This window comes from Myxocyprinus asiaticus, chromosome 12, assembly GCF_019703515.2.
Source record: "Myxocyprinus asiaticus isolate MX2 ecotype Aquarium Trade chromosome 12, UBuf_Myxa_2, whole genome shotgun sequence".
NCBI lineage: Eukaryota > Metazoa > Chordata > Actinopteri > Cypriniformes > Catostomidae > Myxocyprinus > Myxocyprinus asiaticus.
In genome coordinates this window covers 36,491,443-36,511,297 of record NC_059355.1, presented here as the reverse complement: position 1 = coordinate 36,511,297, position 19,855 = coordinate 36,491,443, and the positions used below count along the sequence as shown (strand labels likewise).

Genomic DNA, 19,855 nt, shown 5'->3' with positions numbered 1-19,855 from the left:
TGTCCACGAGTTTGTGAGAATGTTGTGGTGCTTGCCCTTCAATACTTTTTTTAAATGATATATAAAAGTGCGATTACGATGTCTTGTGTATGCCATAAATTGGAGCTGTAGAGACCTGGAATGTCAGTGCAGATCGACACACAGTGAAACTGTCTCCTTGTTTCTGCCAGAGTTATCATATTGTTACTGTCTAGCCAACATCTCTTTGACCTTTTTGTTGTTGTCCTTTAAAGGATGCCCAGCCATCCATCTCCCCTCATTACCAAGGAAATGTGTGTGTATGTGCCTGTTTGTGAGTATGTGAGGCACAATTACCATTCGGTAATCAACACTGTCAATAGCTTCCTGACTAATTAGTGGAGTGTGTGTGTGTGTGTGAAAAAGAGATTCTGTTAACAACTAATTTTGTTGTGTTTGGTAATGAGCTGATCTATTTTACTCTGTTAACTGTATTTCTTCCTTACATGTTCTGTTATTTTTATAGGAATTGTGTACCTTGGTTTTATATTGGATGAGGCATGTATTGATTATATGTTTGTAAGTGTCCTGCTTTAATTTGAAATGGAAGGCAATAAGTTGCCTATTCTATGTTCTCCTCAGAACAATAGACACCAAAGAGTTAATTTTATTTTTATTTACAGCATGTACTCTTTAACATGCCAGAATAAAAGTCTACAATAATATAATATAACTGCAAGGCTTTACAACAGGAATCAATCTACAAATAGGATATTTTAAAGAAAATTTCTTACACTTTATATTTATATGCACACACACTTTACACACATTGTCGATACATGCATACGCACACATACACACACAGAATCTGGATGTTGTCTGATTACAATGGATCAGGTCACCTTTAAATGTTTAGTCCATAAGACTACAATCCTACGAGATGTTTTGTGACATTATACAGAGAGTCACTGATTTATAATTTCACAATAGTCTCAAAGTTCCTTCAGTATAAACATAGTGTACATACTTAAAAGACTAGAAGTTAAAAACATACAGTTTCCATGCCATGAAATGCATACAGCCTTTTTTTTCCCCCATCAAGTCACTGTTATGCAGTTACATGCACGCACACATAAATTCATACACTGGTTGCAGAGGGAGAATGGATCTTTAAAATGCAAAAAGATTATTCTGGGTTTTTCTTAAAATAACTTTTCTTTTTAGTTTGATGGGAGGTTGATAACATCAATACTACGTGAGCTTTGCAAATGACACATAACAGCATTAATTTAAGGAAGCTTGTCATTGTTGTGGTTCAGAAATTTTAATTAACATTATCAATTTCATAAACACTCCAATGGTGGGCTATTAAAAAGAAAAGTAGCAAATAAACCATGGTTAGATCCAGAAGACTGTTAGCAATTAAAATACCGTATAGCTATATAGTTATATATAGGTCTCATTGTGAACGATTCATCAGTGCACTTTGTCAGGATCCCGACTCTCTAGTTTGTTGTGTCAGGATCTTGTCACCTGTCTTTTTGTGTTTGTGCCTGTTTAGTATATCTAGTGTCAGGATCCTGCCACTTCGGTTGGTCTTGTTTATAGTTTTTGTGGCTGGATCCTGACACTAGTGTTGTGTGAGTGCACTTGGCTTTATGTTTTCTCATCACCATGTGCACTCGTGTCTGTGCTGTCATAAGTGAAACCCCTCCCCCTTGTTTGCCTTGTTATTAGTTCATTAGTTTCACCTGCCCCTTCTGGTTACCCTCCTTATTTCTCTACTATTTATTCTCCATTTTGTTCTCTGTCTTTTACTAGCTCGGTTGTGTTCCCTGTTTCGTTTGGATTCTTGTCAGTTCCCCCCTGCTCCAGTCCGTCATCTGGTTTGTCACCCTGGATTGTGTTTTTTTTTTTTTTCACTTCGGGGTGGTTTTTGCATATTTTTATTTTTTTGTTAAATAAAGCCCATTGTAACACTCTATGCTTGAGTCATGCCCTTCCTTCTACAAAACCTGACACACGTTATTCCAAAGAAAAAACTTGTTGGTCGGTCCGCTGAAATGCCTCTGAAACGTCTCTCCTTTTCTGCATGGTAATTTCCAAGCCATCTTATTTTTCAATCCCCTCCATCCGCTTGCCATATAGGCCTACCGTCCTTGATGTTTTGTTTTTTTTCTCATTTAATATCACATATCATTCAGAAATATGTCACATACTGTAAGTAAAAAAGGTTGCGTATGTCATTTCATGTTGACTTTAAGACTAAAACCAAAAAGCATACTTTCGGTTTTAAAGTTAACACTGAAATTGTTATTTTGTAATTATATCACTGGCCATGCTCTCCATTTACAAGTATAGTATAATAGTCTAATGTTGATGGTGCTGAATACATCTTACTGTAGATCACTAGATTTATGAAAGGGTGAGCAGCATCTGTAGCTATCTGTAAACATGTGCTTTGTGTATTTTTGTATGAATGTGTATGTGTTAGTCAGGGTAGACGAGAAAGCCACTAAACGTGCTGTATTTGTTGGTGTTTCCTCCGTGCACTTTCCCACCATCCAGCTGGACGCAAACCTCATCTCCCACATCTAAATGCAGGATCACACTGTTAGAGGCGTAGTCATAATTCTGATCTGCGTCTTGAGCAATTGCACTGGCCCTCACCTGAAATAGGGACAGAGAGAGAAAGAAACAGAGAAAACAGGTTTTGATGTTCTCAAGAATATATATATATATATTGTATATAGCAAGATTAATTAGAAGGCAGGTGAAAAAGGTTTAAACAAGCCAACAATTACCCCATCCCAAGTTCAATTAAAACAAACTAAATTTCAAATACTGGCAGACTGACAGTGGGGTTATTTCCGTCATTCACCATGAATATTTGCTGCTCTACTTCTAGTGAAACACTATGACCACAGTGAATTAAATCCTCCTTTTCTGATCATCTGTCTCTTTCTTTGCCGCTCTCTTTGTAATGTCATAACCGTCTGTTCCTTACCATCCATTGGGTATGCTAATCTCAAATAGATGCCTTTAAATCCTCTAACCTAATTGGAGTGTGCTCTCTCTTTTCTCTATCTAAAACACAAAGTTCTTTTGCCTTCTGTTTTCTTTTTTCTTCACTAAGCATTCTTTGGGATACATACAATAGGCAGAAAGAAAGAAAGAAAGAAAGAAAGACCAAGGTCCAAGGGAATAAATAATGGTTATTGTATGTGTTTCATGTGTGTTTCATGTAATTTATTGGAAAAGTCCCTAATTGTAAACTTTGGCTTGGGAACATCAATTACATACTTGAAAAAAAAAACAGAAATGCATACATACTGTACTTATAAAAGAAGGGAAATAAGGGCTAGGACTCATCATCTGATTATTTTTTATCATCAACACCGGAAAATCAACATTTTCTTTTGCATCTTATCTGCTTTCGAAGTTTCAAAAAACTGGTTGTCATTAGAGCTCCAACCAAGGTCTAATTTTATCTTAAACTGCTAATTAATGCAGGAACCTAGTGTAATAACCAAAGCATAATTAATGCTTAGAATTCAATCCTGTGTATATGAGAAAAAAATCAGTCTTACTTTAATTGATACACTACTATACTCACTGCTTTCCAACCAAAGTATAAGTCTTAAAAATACATCTATTTTTTTTCTTCTTTTTTTTTTTCCTTTTCTATTTGATCTACATAGGCTTGGGTATTTTGAAGAAGAATGTAATGAGAGTGAATAATCATTTTCCACATATGTAAGAATGCATTTCAATCGCGTCCCAAATTGATCAACATTTTCTTATGCTTTTCTTAATTCTTCTCACATGGACTCATTAATTATCCCTGTCTTCCCCTCATCTTTCTTCCCCCACCACCTCTCCTCCTTATCTGTTCATTTCTCGCACCATCTATCCATCATTTTCTCCTGGAATCGTAATAACATGCAGGTCACGCGCGTGTCTCCACTGCGCGTCTCGTGTTGGCGCGTGTCCCTGTTCAGTCTAAATCGGATTGATTAACGGCGCGAGGTGGCAGCTCCCGCGGGAGGCCTGGGGCTGCGTCGGGGCCTCGCTGGCTCGGTAATTGCCCAGCGCAGTGGCTCGGCTGTTGCCCCTAATGGGGCCCCACTCCTCAATAACTCCACTGTATCACAATAAACGGAACCTCCACCGACCAGTGGTCAAATGGAGTCACCAAGTATTAACTGTGTGTGTGTGTGTGTGTGTGTGTGCGTGCGTGCGTGCGTGTGTGAAATAGAGAGCGATAGCTGGTTACAAATTTCTAAATGAGGAGGACATGGATGTTGAGTTTTATTGAATGTGCATTGTGTTTCCCCCCAGTAATTTGAACAGCCTGTTACTAGATTAAATTACAGTTTTCCAGTAAAAACAATACCCAGTTTCTGACAGAAAAACATGATCTTAAGGCAAACATATTCTTTAAACAAATTCAAGAGGCAAATAATACAAGTAAAAAAAAAACAAAATCCAAATATCAGCAAATGAAAGTAACACACACACATACAGATACACACACAACCCCACACACACAACAGAAAAATTACTGGGTGTGAACTGCCACTGTAATTTATTTTATTTGACATTTATGAAAGCCCAAAAAATAAACTGCACATGGCACAAGACTACAACAAAAAGAAATTCTATGCACGTATTTATTCATTTTGAAATAATGTTACTTTGGCTTTTATTTGTTTACTTGTTTGTCAAGGCACAACAACAACTAAAAAACATCCATAAGTATTCAGGGCAGTTTGTTCCTTTATTAATTTTCATATATAGTTATGGTGTGGTAGATTTCTGAATATGTCTATAAATTTCTATAAAAAGTTGATTACCACAGAAAATTAATTTAGACTTGTCCCTCCTTTTCTTCAGATTAACAATTTTTTTTATTGATTCACATAAATGAACACTGTAAAACAAAACATATATACACATAATCAATCTTGGATTGATTACCCCTCCCCCTCCCAATACCCAATCCCACCCTTCTCATCTCCAAGCACCATTCTTGAAAAGAGGGTGCTCCAGCTGACTCCAGCCCATTAAAATGATCTGCCTGGCAATCATGACACTGGTTAAGACCCAACTCTTTATGTGTCTATTGTCGATGACCGCCCCATTGCCCAAGATACAGAGTCTGGGGCAAAATGATACCCGGGTGCCTAATACATCGCACACCAGACTCTGAACCTTTAACCAAAACTTCTATATCTCAACAGACCCCCAAAAGACATGGGTTATGTCTCCATCCTCTGATTGGCACCGCCAGCAGATGGGTGTGTCTTTAAGACCAAGCCTATACAATTTAGAGGGGGTCCAACAGAACCGATGTAAAATCTTGAATTGCATAAGGCGCACCCTTGCGTCTCTAGATGCAGTTTTGAAGTTTTTTAGAATCCTTGCCCACACTCCCTCCTCCAATACCAAGTTTAAATCTTTCTCCCATAATTTCTTGAGAAAGGCTCCATCCCCCAGACTCTGAATTAACAGGGAGTAATACACTGATGCCTCATGACCTTTTCCAAAAGCAGCAATCACCTCTCTCATAGTATCTGCTGCTTAAGGGGGGTGTATACTATTTTCCAAAAATAGTATAGAGCAAGTGGCGCAGCTGTAGATACCTAAAAAACTGAGATCTGGGGATCCCAAAATGTTGAACCAAATTTTCAAAGGATCTCAACACTCCACTCTCATATAGGTCACCGATTGTAGTAACACCTCCCACAATCCACTCTGACCAGCAGAAATGGGACTTATTAATGCATAGTTTGGGGTTTACCCATAATCTCGGGGCATCATTTAGATAAATATCTGAATTAAACACTCTGGACACTTTTGTCCATACCGAGTGCTGTCCCTCTTTTTCTTTAAAAAAAGCAAAAATCTGGGTTACATTGTGGCACATACAATGGAAGTGAATGGGGGCAATCTGTAAACATTAAAACACTTGTTGTTTCAAAAGTATAGCCACAATATATAAACAATATGCATGATAACATTATTTAGTGTTATAAAATCACTTACTTAGTTTTAACAGATTTATTGTAAATGCTTTTATAAAATTATAAGATTCACATTTCTACCTTTAAACTCTCCGAAAAGTGGACCCATTCACTTCCATTGTAAGTGCCTCACTGCAACCCCAAACTTTTTTTAAAGAGGAGGGATGTGTTTAAATAATTTTTTGTGTTAATTAACATTATGCCAGAAATGCTGTCGATTGAGTTTAACTTGTAGTGAACTCAGAATATTCCTTTAATAAGTTGTGCTACCAGCTGTGTGAGTTTGTGAGAAAATATTTAGAGATTCTGCATGTAGCTGCTGGATATTTGGATGATGTGCACACTGAAAAACTGAATCATTAACTGTCATAAAAATATAAATAACAAAATATATTTAAATATATAGATTTTAAAAAGTAGCATTCCAGAAGGCAAGTCCACTCCTTGTATTTCAAGTTCTGAGGAGGTCAACTTAATGTATTATCCTTTCACGTACACAGACTCGAAGGACATTTAGCTTTATGTATAACCTGAGAGCATGTTCTCCATTACTAAAGGTTAACATTGTGATTTATGAATTCATAAATGGTCCATTTATGTGCTGTAATTTTGTATTCACACAGATCCCCTGTCTCTGAGTAACATTTGAGAGGCTAATTGGTTATATGACTGCAGGCCTCCCTTCCTGTATGACTGCTTTTGCTTGAAGTTTCATTCTACAAATTTGTCTTAATCAGATACAAGAAACTAAAAAAAAAAGTTTTATTGCAATGAGCAATGATGGACATTTAAAAGAGTGTGAGATGCTGCTTTTTGAACTCTCTATATTATAGAGAAAATTTATTAATACAATTTGCTAAATATATGCACAAACACTGCTTCACCCATGGGAAAACCCAAAGTGTAGCTGAGATGAATTTGCAATTATTTCCATATAGCAAATCAATTCTCCCTCTATGCTGCTCTCTTTTGAGTTCCTCTTCAAGGCTGAAGGCTTCAGGTGTGTGTTCCTCATGTGTCCTTTAAATGGTAAAAAAAAAAAAAAAAGCTATATTTGTGAATCTAAGTGCCTTGTATTATATAGCAGGTTCATATATGAGTGTGTGTTTGGTATGTACCCTCCTCAATAGGCCACTTCACAAACACAAAATGACGTTAATCTCAGAGTTTGTACTAGCGACCTTTTGGCCATTCAAAGAGCAGTGAAAGCACAGGAAATGAGAGCTAGAGAGGCGAATGAAGAAAACAAGCATAGAAAGCATAAATCTGGAAGCAGGGAAAAAGTGGTATATGAGTGTCTATTTCAGCAGCTGCGAAAACCTGTCAAGGTACTGTGGGATTACATCATTAACTATATTAATTAATTAATTAATTGGAGGATGTAAGCTCATTAGCTGCTGTTTAATTGACAGGATATTCTAGCCTTTTCTAACAACTTCTCCATATCACACAGTAATTAGTGCTGTTTTACTGTGACAACAACAACATTACAAAGGAGAGGTTTTTTTAAAGAGAGGGAGGCAAAAAGCAAAAGACAGACAGAGCAAAACGATCGTCACAGAGTAAGATGAGAAGAGACACGTTTACATAGCCAAGAATCAATTACTGAATTAATTAATTGAATTTGTAATGAGAAACAAATTGGATGGGTATTCTATTTGAGTGACATTAATTTTGTGGGTGCTGAGCTCCCTCCTGCACCCCTCATGATGCTTTTTGTTTTTCATTTCTTATTCAGTCCCATCTGTTTCTGCCTACAAACTTGCCTATATCTTCAGCTACACTAATAAGGGGATTTCACAAAATAATTCATATTCAGAAATCTCTCAAAAGAAACTCTCTCAAAATGACCTCACTGCTATAGACCAGTATGAAGGTTTTGCTTTGCCCAAAGTATAGTACAATCTACAAAAGGATCACAATAATGATACTAATGCATGTGTTTATAGTATCAGCCTATACAAACCTATGACCTGCGATACAGTCAGTAGGTTCCTTCTCTCTCTCACTTGCATGTGCTCACACTTTCTTTGTCTTTTTGCTCATCTATCTTACTTACACTGATCTGATGCTGTCTGTGTCTCTGGCCTCGCAGTAACACTTTCTCTCGACCTCTCTGTCGGCTCTCCTCTGATTAGCCATCCATCTTCCTCTCCTCCGCTCATCTCTCTATCATCCCACACCATCTTACTGCGTCCCATTGCACACCCTTCTCATCTGGGTGGGCTGCTACTTTCAGATTTGACCTCTGCAGCTCTATTTGGTTTTAAGAGATTTTTAATTTACACTGAAAAAAAAAATTCTTAACTTAAAATCGTGCTTCATGTGTTAATATGTAAATGAACTAGTCTGATTCAAGACAAAAGTATTATTTAACCACTGAATCAACTTGACTACATTAAGTTAGAGCAACAAAATCTATTTTAAGTTTTAGATCAGTTAAAAATAGCTTCTTAAGGTAACAATTGCAAGTTGTTTGTACAACTTTTTACAGTGTACAGAGGATCTAAAATTCTGAAATGTAAACGATATGAAGTAAAATGAATAAGAAATATTTAAGATCCTGCACATTTCAATGTCACTAATCAAATAAGCAAATTTTTGTCATTGACCATATTTATTCCTTTGTAAAAAGATCAAATTTCCTTGCTTTCACTGCACACAAGATGCTCTTTAAACATTCTCAAATCATGCTGGGCTTACATGATTCATCAGGTTTTGCACAAAATTGTGGAGTCCATGCAAGCTTGAGTGCATGTTTTTATTAAAGCAAAAGGGGGACATGTTGCACAAATACTAAGAAATTATAAAATTCATGTTTATGTTTTAGTTACATTTTTCACCCAGTTTGTTATGCTGATAATATAATTTTTAAACATTTTCACTAGTGGTCCCAGACTTTTGGTCCCCACTGTAGGCTATATATTATAAATATTATTTTTCACCTAAAACATGTTCAAGAGCAGATGTTTCATAGAAAATGCAAGTATATTATAAGACCCAGATATACACAAATCAAAGCTCAAAGCTTTTTCCTGGGATGTTGAAAGGGAATGGTGTGGTTGTGTGTATGTTTGTGAGAGTGCTTTGAGAGGACCTTGAGATGGGATAAATAATTTAGCTAAGGGGAAAGATAATTAATGAGGCTAGAGATAGACATTTGGCAGAGTGTGGTTCTGTGTGTTTGTGTGTGGCACAGGTGGAAAAGAGGGAACCTCATCTTAAAGAGATGAATGATTTATCCAGAGAGGAGATAACTGGAATGACAATATATGCAATGCAGCATGCCATACACTGGCTAAGACTACACTCCTTATCTTTTCACTTTCCGTATCTCGTCCTCCACTTAATGGAGGCAGTGTTGAATCCCTTAGCAGTCTGGTTATGGCCCACAACACATGAGCTTTTGTATATTCAGCAATAAAATGTTTTTAGTGTATGAGTAACGTCTTGGTTACTGTTGTAACCTCTGGTCCCTGATGGAGGGTACGAGATGTTGTGTCGATGTAGTGACACTAGGGGTCGCTCTTGGAAGCCCCAAACACCTCTGATCTTTGAGAAAATGCCAATGGGAATTGGCGAGTGGAATTTGCATGCCACTCCCCGCGTATAAAAGGAGCTGGCTCGCTACCACTCATTCAGGTTTTGCGCTGAGGAGCCGAGACAGGGTCCCGGCCATTTCAACTGGTAGTACAGCGTTGTGGCAAGAGGGACACAATGTCTCGTTCCCTCCATCAGGGAACGGAGGTTACAACAGTAACCAAGACATTCCCTATCTGTCACTCACTCGACGTTATGTCGATGTAGTGACACTAGGGGTACCTATACGAAACACCACAACTAGCTGAACTGTGTTACGTGGACTGCCGGTGCAGGCGCAAGCAAGCCGCTGCGTGCTCAATAGCAGGTGCACCCGGTCTGCACGTAGCCTCCCCTAACGCCCCAAGAACGTCGCACAGTCCCTCACACAGTCCCTCGCACAATGGGAACAGGCCGTACCAGCTAGTGGCCTTTTCTCTCTTTTTTTTTTCTCCCCATAGAGTGAAAAACTTTTTTCGGCTGGGGCCATATGTATTCGCATCGGGGAAGGTGTTCTTCCCCAGGAGGGAAAGATACTGCGGAGACCACATCCTGCCCGAAGGGGAGGTTAACGTGGCAAATATGACACATGGGCTTGCCAGCCACACGTGGAAGAGGTGCCGTGGTAGGTCCTACCCGGAGGGGAGGAGCTCTACAAACACGGTGACCGGTGGCAGAGGGAGCTCTGCGCAAGGGAGACGCAGATTTACCAACAGGGAAACTGTACCGCGGAAAATACATCACAAGGGGTTACCAGCGGTAACCAGCACATGTGGAGCACCTACCCCAGTACAAGGCATCCTAGCATACGTACTGGGCCTGGCTACGAATTCCTCAGCCGAATTCGCTAGCCACAGGACTAGGGAGGAAGTTTTGTTCAGGGCCCCCAGTGCTAACCGACCCGGCCTCGTACCCGTAGGTAGAAGGCCCTGGGCGGGGAGCGGCTGGAGTGGCTTTCCCCCGGAAGAAGGAAAGCTGCGACCGCAACGTTGCCATGGTCATGTTCTCGCAGTGAGGACACGAACCATCCACGAATGCTGCCTCAACGTGACTATGGCCCAGACACGTGAAACAGCGCTCGTGGCTGTCAGAGGCGGAGAGATAGCAACCGCATCCAGGAACTACACATAGACGGAAAGACATCTTTAAAAAGACGCTCTCCATCAGTGTGCACTCTTTTAAAGGAAATATACTATTTTCTGCAAGAATATATACTCTTTCAGTTGTCGAAGCACCAAGGGGCGTACTCTGCATCAATCGCACAGAGGGGGAGAAAGCCACTGAAATGCGCCGTATATCCAACAGCATACACTTCTCGAAGTGAAGTGAATGGAACGGTAGTGGAACTCGCTGCTCAACACCACACGGCTCCGAAGAAAAAATCTGAATGAGTGGTTGCGAGCCAGCTGCTTTTATACCCGTGTGTCCGGGGGAGTGGCATGCAAATTCCACTCGTCAATTCCCATTGATCTTTTCTCAAAGATCAGAGGTGTTTGGGGCTCCCAAGAGTGACCCCTAGTGTCACTACATCGACGAGTGAGTGACAGATAGGGAACAGTAGACCATTCTGCTTCTCTGTGAGACAGAACAGCTCTCTGATTGACAACTGTTTTTGTGATTGCTCAGCTATACTGAGAACTGCACTGCAGAAATAAAGTTGGGTGAATAGACCTTATTCACACTAGCACCATCTTTGATTTTTAATGGGAATGACAACAAGGCTGGGAGGGATAGACTTACCATCTCTTCAGTGGTACGAATGGTAAAAAGCTGTATAAAGCTCCTAGATCAAACTTGATTTTCCACAACTCATTGTCTGGAGTTCTTGTATACTGGATGTTCTTGGACAGGTATTTTATCAATGTTTTGTCTGCTGAATGATCCAAAAACACTTTCAACTGCAGTACAGCCCATTGGCGAGACTCAGTGTAGTAAGTCTATCTCTCACAGCCTCGTTGTCATTCCCATTAAAAATCAAAGATGGCGCTAGCGTAAATAATGTCTATTTAGGTAAACTGATAGGTTACTTATAGACCCACTAAAGGGTTTTCATCACTTCCGGTAAGATAAATCTGTCACAAAGAGCTGAAAGCTCAAGGAAACCTTGTGTGTGTGAGAAAGACTGAAATACAGTGTATATGTAAACACGTGTTACCAGGGGAATATTTCATATCTCTTTGGATAATCCCTGCTTTCTGTTCCACTACTAAAACTCTAAACTGAGCGGTTGAGTTGAGAGCGCCTGAATCCCAGATCCTTGTCATGTTTCACCAGATGGAGAGGTTTTTTCTCTCCTTACTTTTTCATTTATTCTAAACCCACGGGTCCTGTGAGGACTGACTCCATCTGTTGCATTTCGTTCCACTCCAGAGAAAGAGAAAGACAGTGTGTTGTGTGTGCTTGATTAAATGTGTTATTAATGCAACACTTGAAGTTGGAAACTCTTTACCTATCACTCCTTCTGACTCTAAAAAGAAAAACAGGTTATTCTGTTAAACTGATCAAAATAGAACTGCACATCTAGTTCACATTTGAGCCTATTTGGATAGATCACATTCCCTCATAGAGTATCATGCAAGTTAACGCCTAAGTGCTGACATGAATGACAAAAACCATGCTCTTTATAACAGTTGTTTTAATCGTCTTCAATATTTACACATTTAACTGGTTTTATACTAAGCTAATTTCTTTTCTGACTTGGCCTTACTGTTGGTAGATTCAGCAAGCCCTCAAGTGATAGGCTAATTGAGGAACTGCCTTTCTGGATCCTATTTGAATGTTAAACCTATTCTTCAAACCTATCTCTGTGAATTTTAAATGTATTTCACTCAAATCAAACTCTGTTTATAACACAACTCTACTATGGACCCTTTTCTCACTTACGGGATTTGGAATGCATAAGTAAACTATTGAAAGGGTAAACTTCGCCAGCAGTAAATGGGAATGAATAGGAGACCAAATCTAATTTTGCTTACCCATTTGCACCAACATGAAAAAAAAAATGCCACTATTAGATTTCCATAACTTTTCAAATGAAGAAAAAAATTGTGAGGGATGGATTACAACAGTCAGAAGAGAGAAGATGTCAAATATACTGTCTCTCAGCAGCTGCATTAGAAAACTCATCGCATCTTTGGTAACTCATTTTTTAAACTAATTCCAGGGGAATATAATACAAAGTATATTGCTATACATTTATACTAAATAAGTCAGTTTTGGACATGTTTCACTATAAAATTTGCCCTTACAAGTATAGCCAAACCTGTAACACACACACACACACACAGTTATACATGCACACTCTCCAACCTGGTCTCATGACAAAATCGTAAGAAATTGTGGGTTGGATCATACAAAAATGTACAACATTTACTCCCATAGAGAACAATAAATGAACAAACAAACTATGTTATAACGATTTTTCCTAAGTTTAACCCCTAACCCAAACCTAACCATAAGTCTAACCCCATTACCCAAACCCTAAACCTAAACCAGAAATAATAATAGTAAAATATCTTGTGTGTACCATGGAAGAAGAAAGAAAACTAGAGACGAAGGAAGCACATTACAGGTTACTGACATACTGTACATCGGTCATTTGTATTGCACAAATCTATGTAACGAGTAACCAAATTTGCTCACAGAAGCTTCCTTTCTTAAATAAAGTTTTGGATAGAAGGCAAGTTAAAATTTGATGCAAGTAGTGTATTGACTTAAAATTCTGTTTGCTGATTAATGGTCTAAAAGGCGTACCTTTTCTTATGAGCCAAGCTGTACAATGTCTTACGATTTGCCATCTCTACGAATCATAACATGTTGTCATGAGACTATGTTGCATTCTCCTACCTGTCCATTCTTCTTGAGGTCGGCCCACATGCTAGTTCCATCTCCCCCCCTCATGAGCACGTGATAGGTGAAGAAATAGATTCCAGGGAGAGGGCAGGTAAACTTGCCAGTGGTAGGCTCATAGTAATTCCCTACATTTGTCACCACATCATCAAACTTGAGTATCTCACTCCCTTCATGTTGCTTACGCAGACCAGCATAGAAGGCTATTTTGGGGCTGTAGAATGATGGGATGTATCCCCCTGGGCCTGGACCTGGGGGTCCAGGAGGACCTGCTTTTCCTGGTTCTCCAGGGGGCCCACGTGGGCCTGGGGGCCCTGGTGGCCCTTGGTTACCACGAAAACCTGACTTACCCCCTCTGCGTCCAGGAATGTCATGAGGAGGAGGGGAAACAGGTGTTAGTTCATTGGTGGGTGTTAGAGAATCACAGACCATCTTACAGCTTCCAAGCATCTCATAATGCGTACCTCCACCTCCTGACCCACCCAATTTGGTGCTGTGGACCAATAGTGGAATGGCGACCAATAGTACTAGCACCATTGCCACACCTACTGCTGCGCCAATAACGCGCTTCCTGCGACTGAGGCGTGAGGCAGCAATAGAGAGGAAGTCCTCCTCTCCTTTAGAAGAAACAGGCCCAGCCAGAATGAACTCTGGGAAGGAAATAGTGCTAAGGTGAGATAGAAAGGTTCATTAATGAGGGAATAGGACAAAATCAAAATAGTTTTTCTATATGAAAAATCCACCTTCAGCAATGAGAAGAATCGAATATCCTAATTGGAACAAAAAGTCTTCTTTTGGGCTTAAAGTTTCACAGTGTTCATTTCTTTTAAAGGTTTCAGTCTCTGCAATTTTCCCCCCTTCTGCTTTTGTTTACTACATAAAAATCATAACAGCCAGCCGACTAACCACCACCATCACTTCTAAATGATACAGCCAATCCAGTTATCGCTCCATATAAACTGCAATTCTCGATGATCCGGAGGGTTTATATGGTCATAGAAATATATATAGCTTGTCTAATATGAGCAACATTGGGGATTTGGTGCCTCCAAATTTTGGTCCTCAGATGAAGATTATATCAGGTGATGTGAGGTGAATTTCTGTCTCGGGAGTTGCAGTGTGGTGGTGGTGTCTCCTTATAGATTAGAAGACTGACAGCAGTGAGGTTCTGAGTTATTTTTCCATGAGAAGATCAAGAAGTGGTGTGATTCTGGAGAATTCCCAGAAGAGTTCATATCCACTGCAGCACTTAAACAAACTCTGCCCGTCCTCGCACAGAAGAAAGTTGTGGTTGCGCTCAATTTTCCTGATTCAAATTTATCAAGAAAATCCTCTACTGTTCCACACTATATATAATTTTTCCGTGCCTGCACTCTTCAACCTTTTATCACTCAAGTGTAAGCGCTTCACTTATAAACATCTAGTTAGCCTTATTGTAAATGGATGTGATATACAAATTTAAATCAGATTTACAGCGCTCAGGGTGTGTATCAGTCCCAGTGTGTCTTCTTTAAACTTTAGATAAGTAACATTCAGGTCCTAAGATCAACCACCTCTGACATCTTGACACATCTCACTGTTCTTCTAGAAGGAAAAAGGGGAAAAAAGAAAGAAAGAAATGTTATGAAGTGAAAGACTCCTGAAAGGAGCTCCCAAGAGAGGCAATATTGTGTTCAATATTGAGCATTTAAAAAATTTGCCTTATAACAGTGTATATAAAATATAACAGTGTTGCATGTGAGTTATAGGCCTCATAGTGATTAAAATACCAATTGAAGCAATATCTTTAAATCATCATTTCTGTTTATATATATATATATATATATATATATATATATATATATATATATATATATATATATATATCCTGTCATCAGGATTTGCAAATAACTTACATTATTACCCCTTCTCCAAAGCGACAAATAGTATCCGTGATCACACATAATTTAAATAATCAGATGGCAATCAATGTGGTGTCAGCTGCATGTTTTCATAGGCACTCAAATATCACTATGTGCATATTAACTTTTGTATGTCACTTTGCGAACTACATATTTAAACAATTAACTTTTTCTGAAATCGATTTTTTTTTTATATATACATTTTTTGTTGCTGTCAGGCAAATGAATGAAAAAAAAAAAAAAAAGAATCAATGAAAACTTTGCAAAACATTTCTGAGGAATAAATAATCTTAGAACAACATAATACTACCTACCTTTTGTGCTCCAAGAGAATATCTGATGAATGATTTCGCACACCCGCGCAGCTCCTTTCTCGCGCGCGAACAGCTCAGAATGTGTCAGAGAATTCTCGCGCCTTCGGGCTTTTTTTTTTTTAACGGTCACTCTGCTCTGTGTGTTTTCTTCTAGTGTCTGTCTTCACCTTTTGCTGCTGCTTTACAACCTTTTCTGGTTCTTCCAAACAGTTCACTTTGTACACAGTTCACTTCTATCGTTTTATAGGAAACTATTGAAGGTAAGGCTTAAATATTTACTAACAACACCTGTTAAAATGGGATTTTGTTCTTTATCAGATTACAAAATAGAGAGATGATGATAATTCAAAAGTCAAATGTGTTAACGCAGTCTTTTCTTTGTGAAGATATCGTCAAAAAGCAACAGTTTCTCACTTGTTCGATTTCTGTGAGGAAAATGCGCTTCCACCCGCGGGATGTGTGTCTCGCGCTCCCCCACCCTGTATACAATTACGCGCTCGCGCTCACTCGCACCAGTCTGCAGATCAACAAATCGATTTCCCGAGGAGCGACTTGCCAAAGATGTGCATCCTAATAGGGTTGCTGTCTGCCCAATTAATACTTATAAAATAAATAAGGTTGTACTGGAACGTTACCACTACAAGCAGCAGAGAGGTGTGTAAATAAATATACGATTAGCACAGGAATAGCACGTCATATTCACCTGTAGTAATAGTCACCATAATAAGCGTTATTAGCAGAAACTTAAACGCTTATTAACTGCTTGACTATTAGTCAAATAGAAGGAACATTTTGCTAATACACACGAGTCTTGTTCTTGGTCACTTACTATTCAGGCGCACTGATAGTGCGAGGAAAATACATACAATTTATATGTTCTAGCATATGGCATATTTTAATATGTATGAAACATATGGTTTCTTTCAAAAAATACGAAATTAGTTTTATCTCCATATTTTCCATCTCTTTTCCACTAATTTTTTTTAATCCCTCTCCCATTTCACTGCAGGTCCCTCAGAAGTTACCCTGACTATAGAACAACACTTGCCACCATGAACATACCTCAACTTGCCTATTTACTGTTAATTACTGTTAATAAAGCGCTTTGAGTGCCTAGAAAAGTGCTGTATAAGTGTAAGGAATTATTATTGTTATTATTATTACAAGTCGAAGTTAATTTTTGTGGTTATCAGCATTATACCTCAAATGCTGTCGATTGATCTTAACTTGTATTGAACCCGAAATATTCCTTTAAGAGAGGGAGAGAGAGGAGAAAGCTACAGACAGAGGGAGGGAGAATGACAGTGTGTTGGGTGAAAGATAGTTTAGCTGTTTTCAAGTCTGTTGTCATTGTCTCTGTTTCTTTTGCCTTCAGAGCTCATTAGCAGTGACAGACACACTGACAACCTTCCCCACACACTTTAACTCTTACCTTACTCTTTCCCTATCATTCACCATTATTTACAATATACCTCTATCACCACCTCCCTGTGTGAATCGCTATTTGTTTCTATTTTACTAAAGCACATACTCTCCTTCCCTCTTTCATCACACTTTTGTAGTTTTTCTCTCACACTTTCATCTCCCACATGGACATTTCTACTCATTGCAGTCATATTATACTGTAAATCCCTGTTATCTTGTGTTTTTGTCACAATTTTTTTATTTACTGTTAAGTCATATTTGTAAGCAATTCCTTGGATTCAATCTATTTAAAGGGCTGTTCTCACACCCGTTAACATTAATCACCATTTAATACTGCCTTTTTGTCAATCCAACTGATTACTGAGTTGTACTGATGACTGATTATTGTGCTGTTCTTAAAGGGATAGTTCACCCAAAAATGAAAATTCTCTCATGATTTGCTCACCCTCCTAGCATCTCAGATGTGTATGACTTTCTTTCTTCAGTAGAATAGGTATTAGGATTTTTAGAAGAATATTTCAGCTCTGTAGACCCTCACAATGCAAGTGAATGGGTGCAAAAATTTTGAAGCTCCAAAATCCTCATAAAGGAAACACAAAAGTAATCCATATAAATCAAGTGGATAAATCCATTTCTTCAGACACAATATGATAGGTGTGGGTGAGAAACAGATAAATTTTTAAGTCATTTTTTTTTATTATTATCAAAAATTCTCCTCCCTGCACAGTAGGGGACGATATGCATGAAGATTGTGAATCACCAAAAATAGAAGAATGGGAAAGTGAAATTTAAGTGGAGATTGACTGAACAGGGAGGAGAATTTATATGGAAAAAAAGACTTAAATATTGACCTGTTTCTCACCCACGCCTATCATATCACTTCTGAAGATATGGATTTAACCACTGGAGTCATCTGGATTACATTTATGTTGTCCTTATGTGGATTTCGGAGCTTCAAAATTTTGGCACCCATTCACTTACATTGTATGGACCTACAGAACTGAGAAATTCTTCTAAAAATCTTCATTTGAGTTCAGCAGATGAAAGAAAGCCATACACATCTTGGATGGCATGAGGTTGAATAAATGATGAGATAATTTTCATTTTTCATTTTCAAAAATAACAATTCTGTCATCATTTACTTACCCTCATGTAGATCCAAACCATATAACTTTCTTTCTTCTCTGGAAAACAAAAGTAGATGTTAGGCAGAATGACAGCTTCAGTCACCATTCACATTGTATGGAGAAAAGATGCAATGAAAGTGAATGGTTTAACATACTGCTTAACACCTCTTTTTGTGTTGCATACGGGCATAAAGGCTTGGAACAACATGAGGGTGAATAAACATTAACATAGTTAAAATACAAGTTAGATCAGAAGATCAGAGTCACATGCAGATGCATTAAAAGTGCAAGAATAGTTTATACAGTATGTCTATTAGATGGCAGATACTAAACACTGATTTCCAGAGAAGTTCACTCAAAAATCAATTCAGATCATTTTCTCACCCTCATGTTGTTCCACAGCAGTATGATTTTCTTTCTTTCATGGAACACAAAAGAGGTTATTTTGAATGTCCTGGATGCTCTTTTCCAAGCGATGAAGGTGAATATGGAAGGTGGCTGTCGCCTGTGGAGCTTCAAAAAGACAAAACAGCACAATAAGAGTATAATAAACGTAGGTAAGAGAGAGTTTCCAAATCTTCTGAAGCAATACAATAGTTTTGTTTGATGAACAGGCCAATTTACTATATAAAGCTATTCTCTGAAAATCTTCCCTTTTGCCATAGTTCCTAAATCTTATTCTTGTGAAATATAGCATGTCAAGGCACCTTACACCAGGTTTGATGTCAATGGCAATTCTAACATGTCAATGAAACATCTAACCTGTTGCTATGCCCCTTGTTAAGTCACATTTGACTATATGCATAGGCAGCCAGAACATTATTTAGAAAAAATACTTATGTATTCCATGGAATAAAGAAAATCATATGAATTAAGTCCTTTAATGAAGAATGTTGCATTCTGCATTCTGATTAAACAAAAAAGCTGAAAGACAGCAGATTAAAGTCGAGGGATGTTATAATCTTGTAGCTTCCTCTTGTAGCAATTAAAAGCAACTACTTTTAAAATCTAGACAGACAAAAGACACTCTCTTTCTATTGCTAGTCACTGGAATACAAAGAGTTCAGATGGCCTTGGAAAAGAAAAGGCAGTCTTATCTCTTTCTGCTCAATGGTTCCACTCAGTTTGTAAATGTAATCCGTTACAAATACAGATTACTTAGTAAAAAATTTATTTCGTAACTTAATCCAGTTATCTAAATAAGAAAGTAATGTAATAAGATTACTTCTAGTTACTTTTTGATTACCTCAAGATCGCATATATGAATAAAGCAATATTTTCTCAAAGACTTTTAATCATGCCTTCTGAATGCAAACAAACCATATTTGAATAATGTTATGAGTGATGTAGCTATTGTTAAATACAGTATACAAACAAACATGAAAAGGGACACTGCCTCCTTAATTGAAAAACAGAATATGTTCAAATGTAGAACAACTCCACATTTTTAACCAAATCAGGTGATCTGTTACACAAAATAGTTTATTTTCTCATCAAGCAAATACAGTTAGAACAGATGCACTGAATTATGCCTTAGTTAACAAAATATGACAAAATATGAAAACATGATATACCTCAGATTCAAAAACATTACAAAGTTGAATTCTGCCATTTATTGCAGTTAGCATGTAGTGCTAATGGCACTGACCATTCATTAACTTCCGATTGCAATAGGT

General features: G+C 38.2%; 1 protein-coding gene across 2 annotated transcripts; it reads right to left on the bottom strand.

Annotated features, from left to right (window-relative positions):
* Positions 1-699: 699 nt before the first annotated feature.
* On the bottom strand, positions 700-18,686 carry LOC127449172 (complement C1q-like protein 4). Of its 2 annotated transcripts, none has more exons than XM_051712414.1 (3): positions 18,564-18,686; positions 13,410-14,996; positions 700-2,628 (listed from the first exon to the last, which is right to left on the bottom strand). In XM_051712414.1, exons 2-3 carry the CDS (start codon positions 13,947-13,949, stop codon positions 2,449-2,451), a joined length of 720 nt encoding a protein of 239 aa, XP_051568374.1. In that variant the 5' UTR covers positions 13,950-14,996; positions 18,564-18,686; the 3' UTR covers positions 700-2,448. The 2 variants fall into 2 exon arrangements, with proteins under 2 accessions (XP_051568374.1, XP_051568373.1); XM_051712413.1 differs by lacking the exon at positions 18,564-18,686 and adding an exon at positions 15,628-15,895.
* Between the last annotated feature and the right edge of the window lie 1,169 nt (positions 18,687-19,855).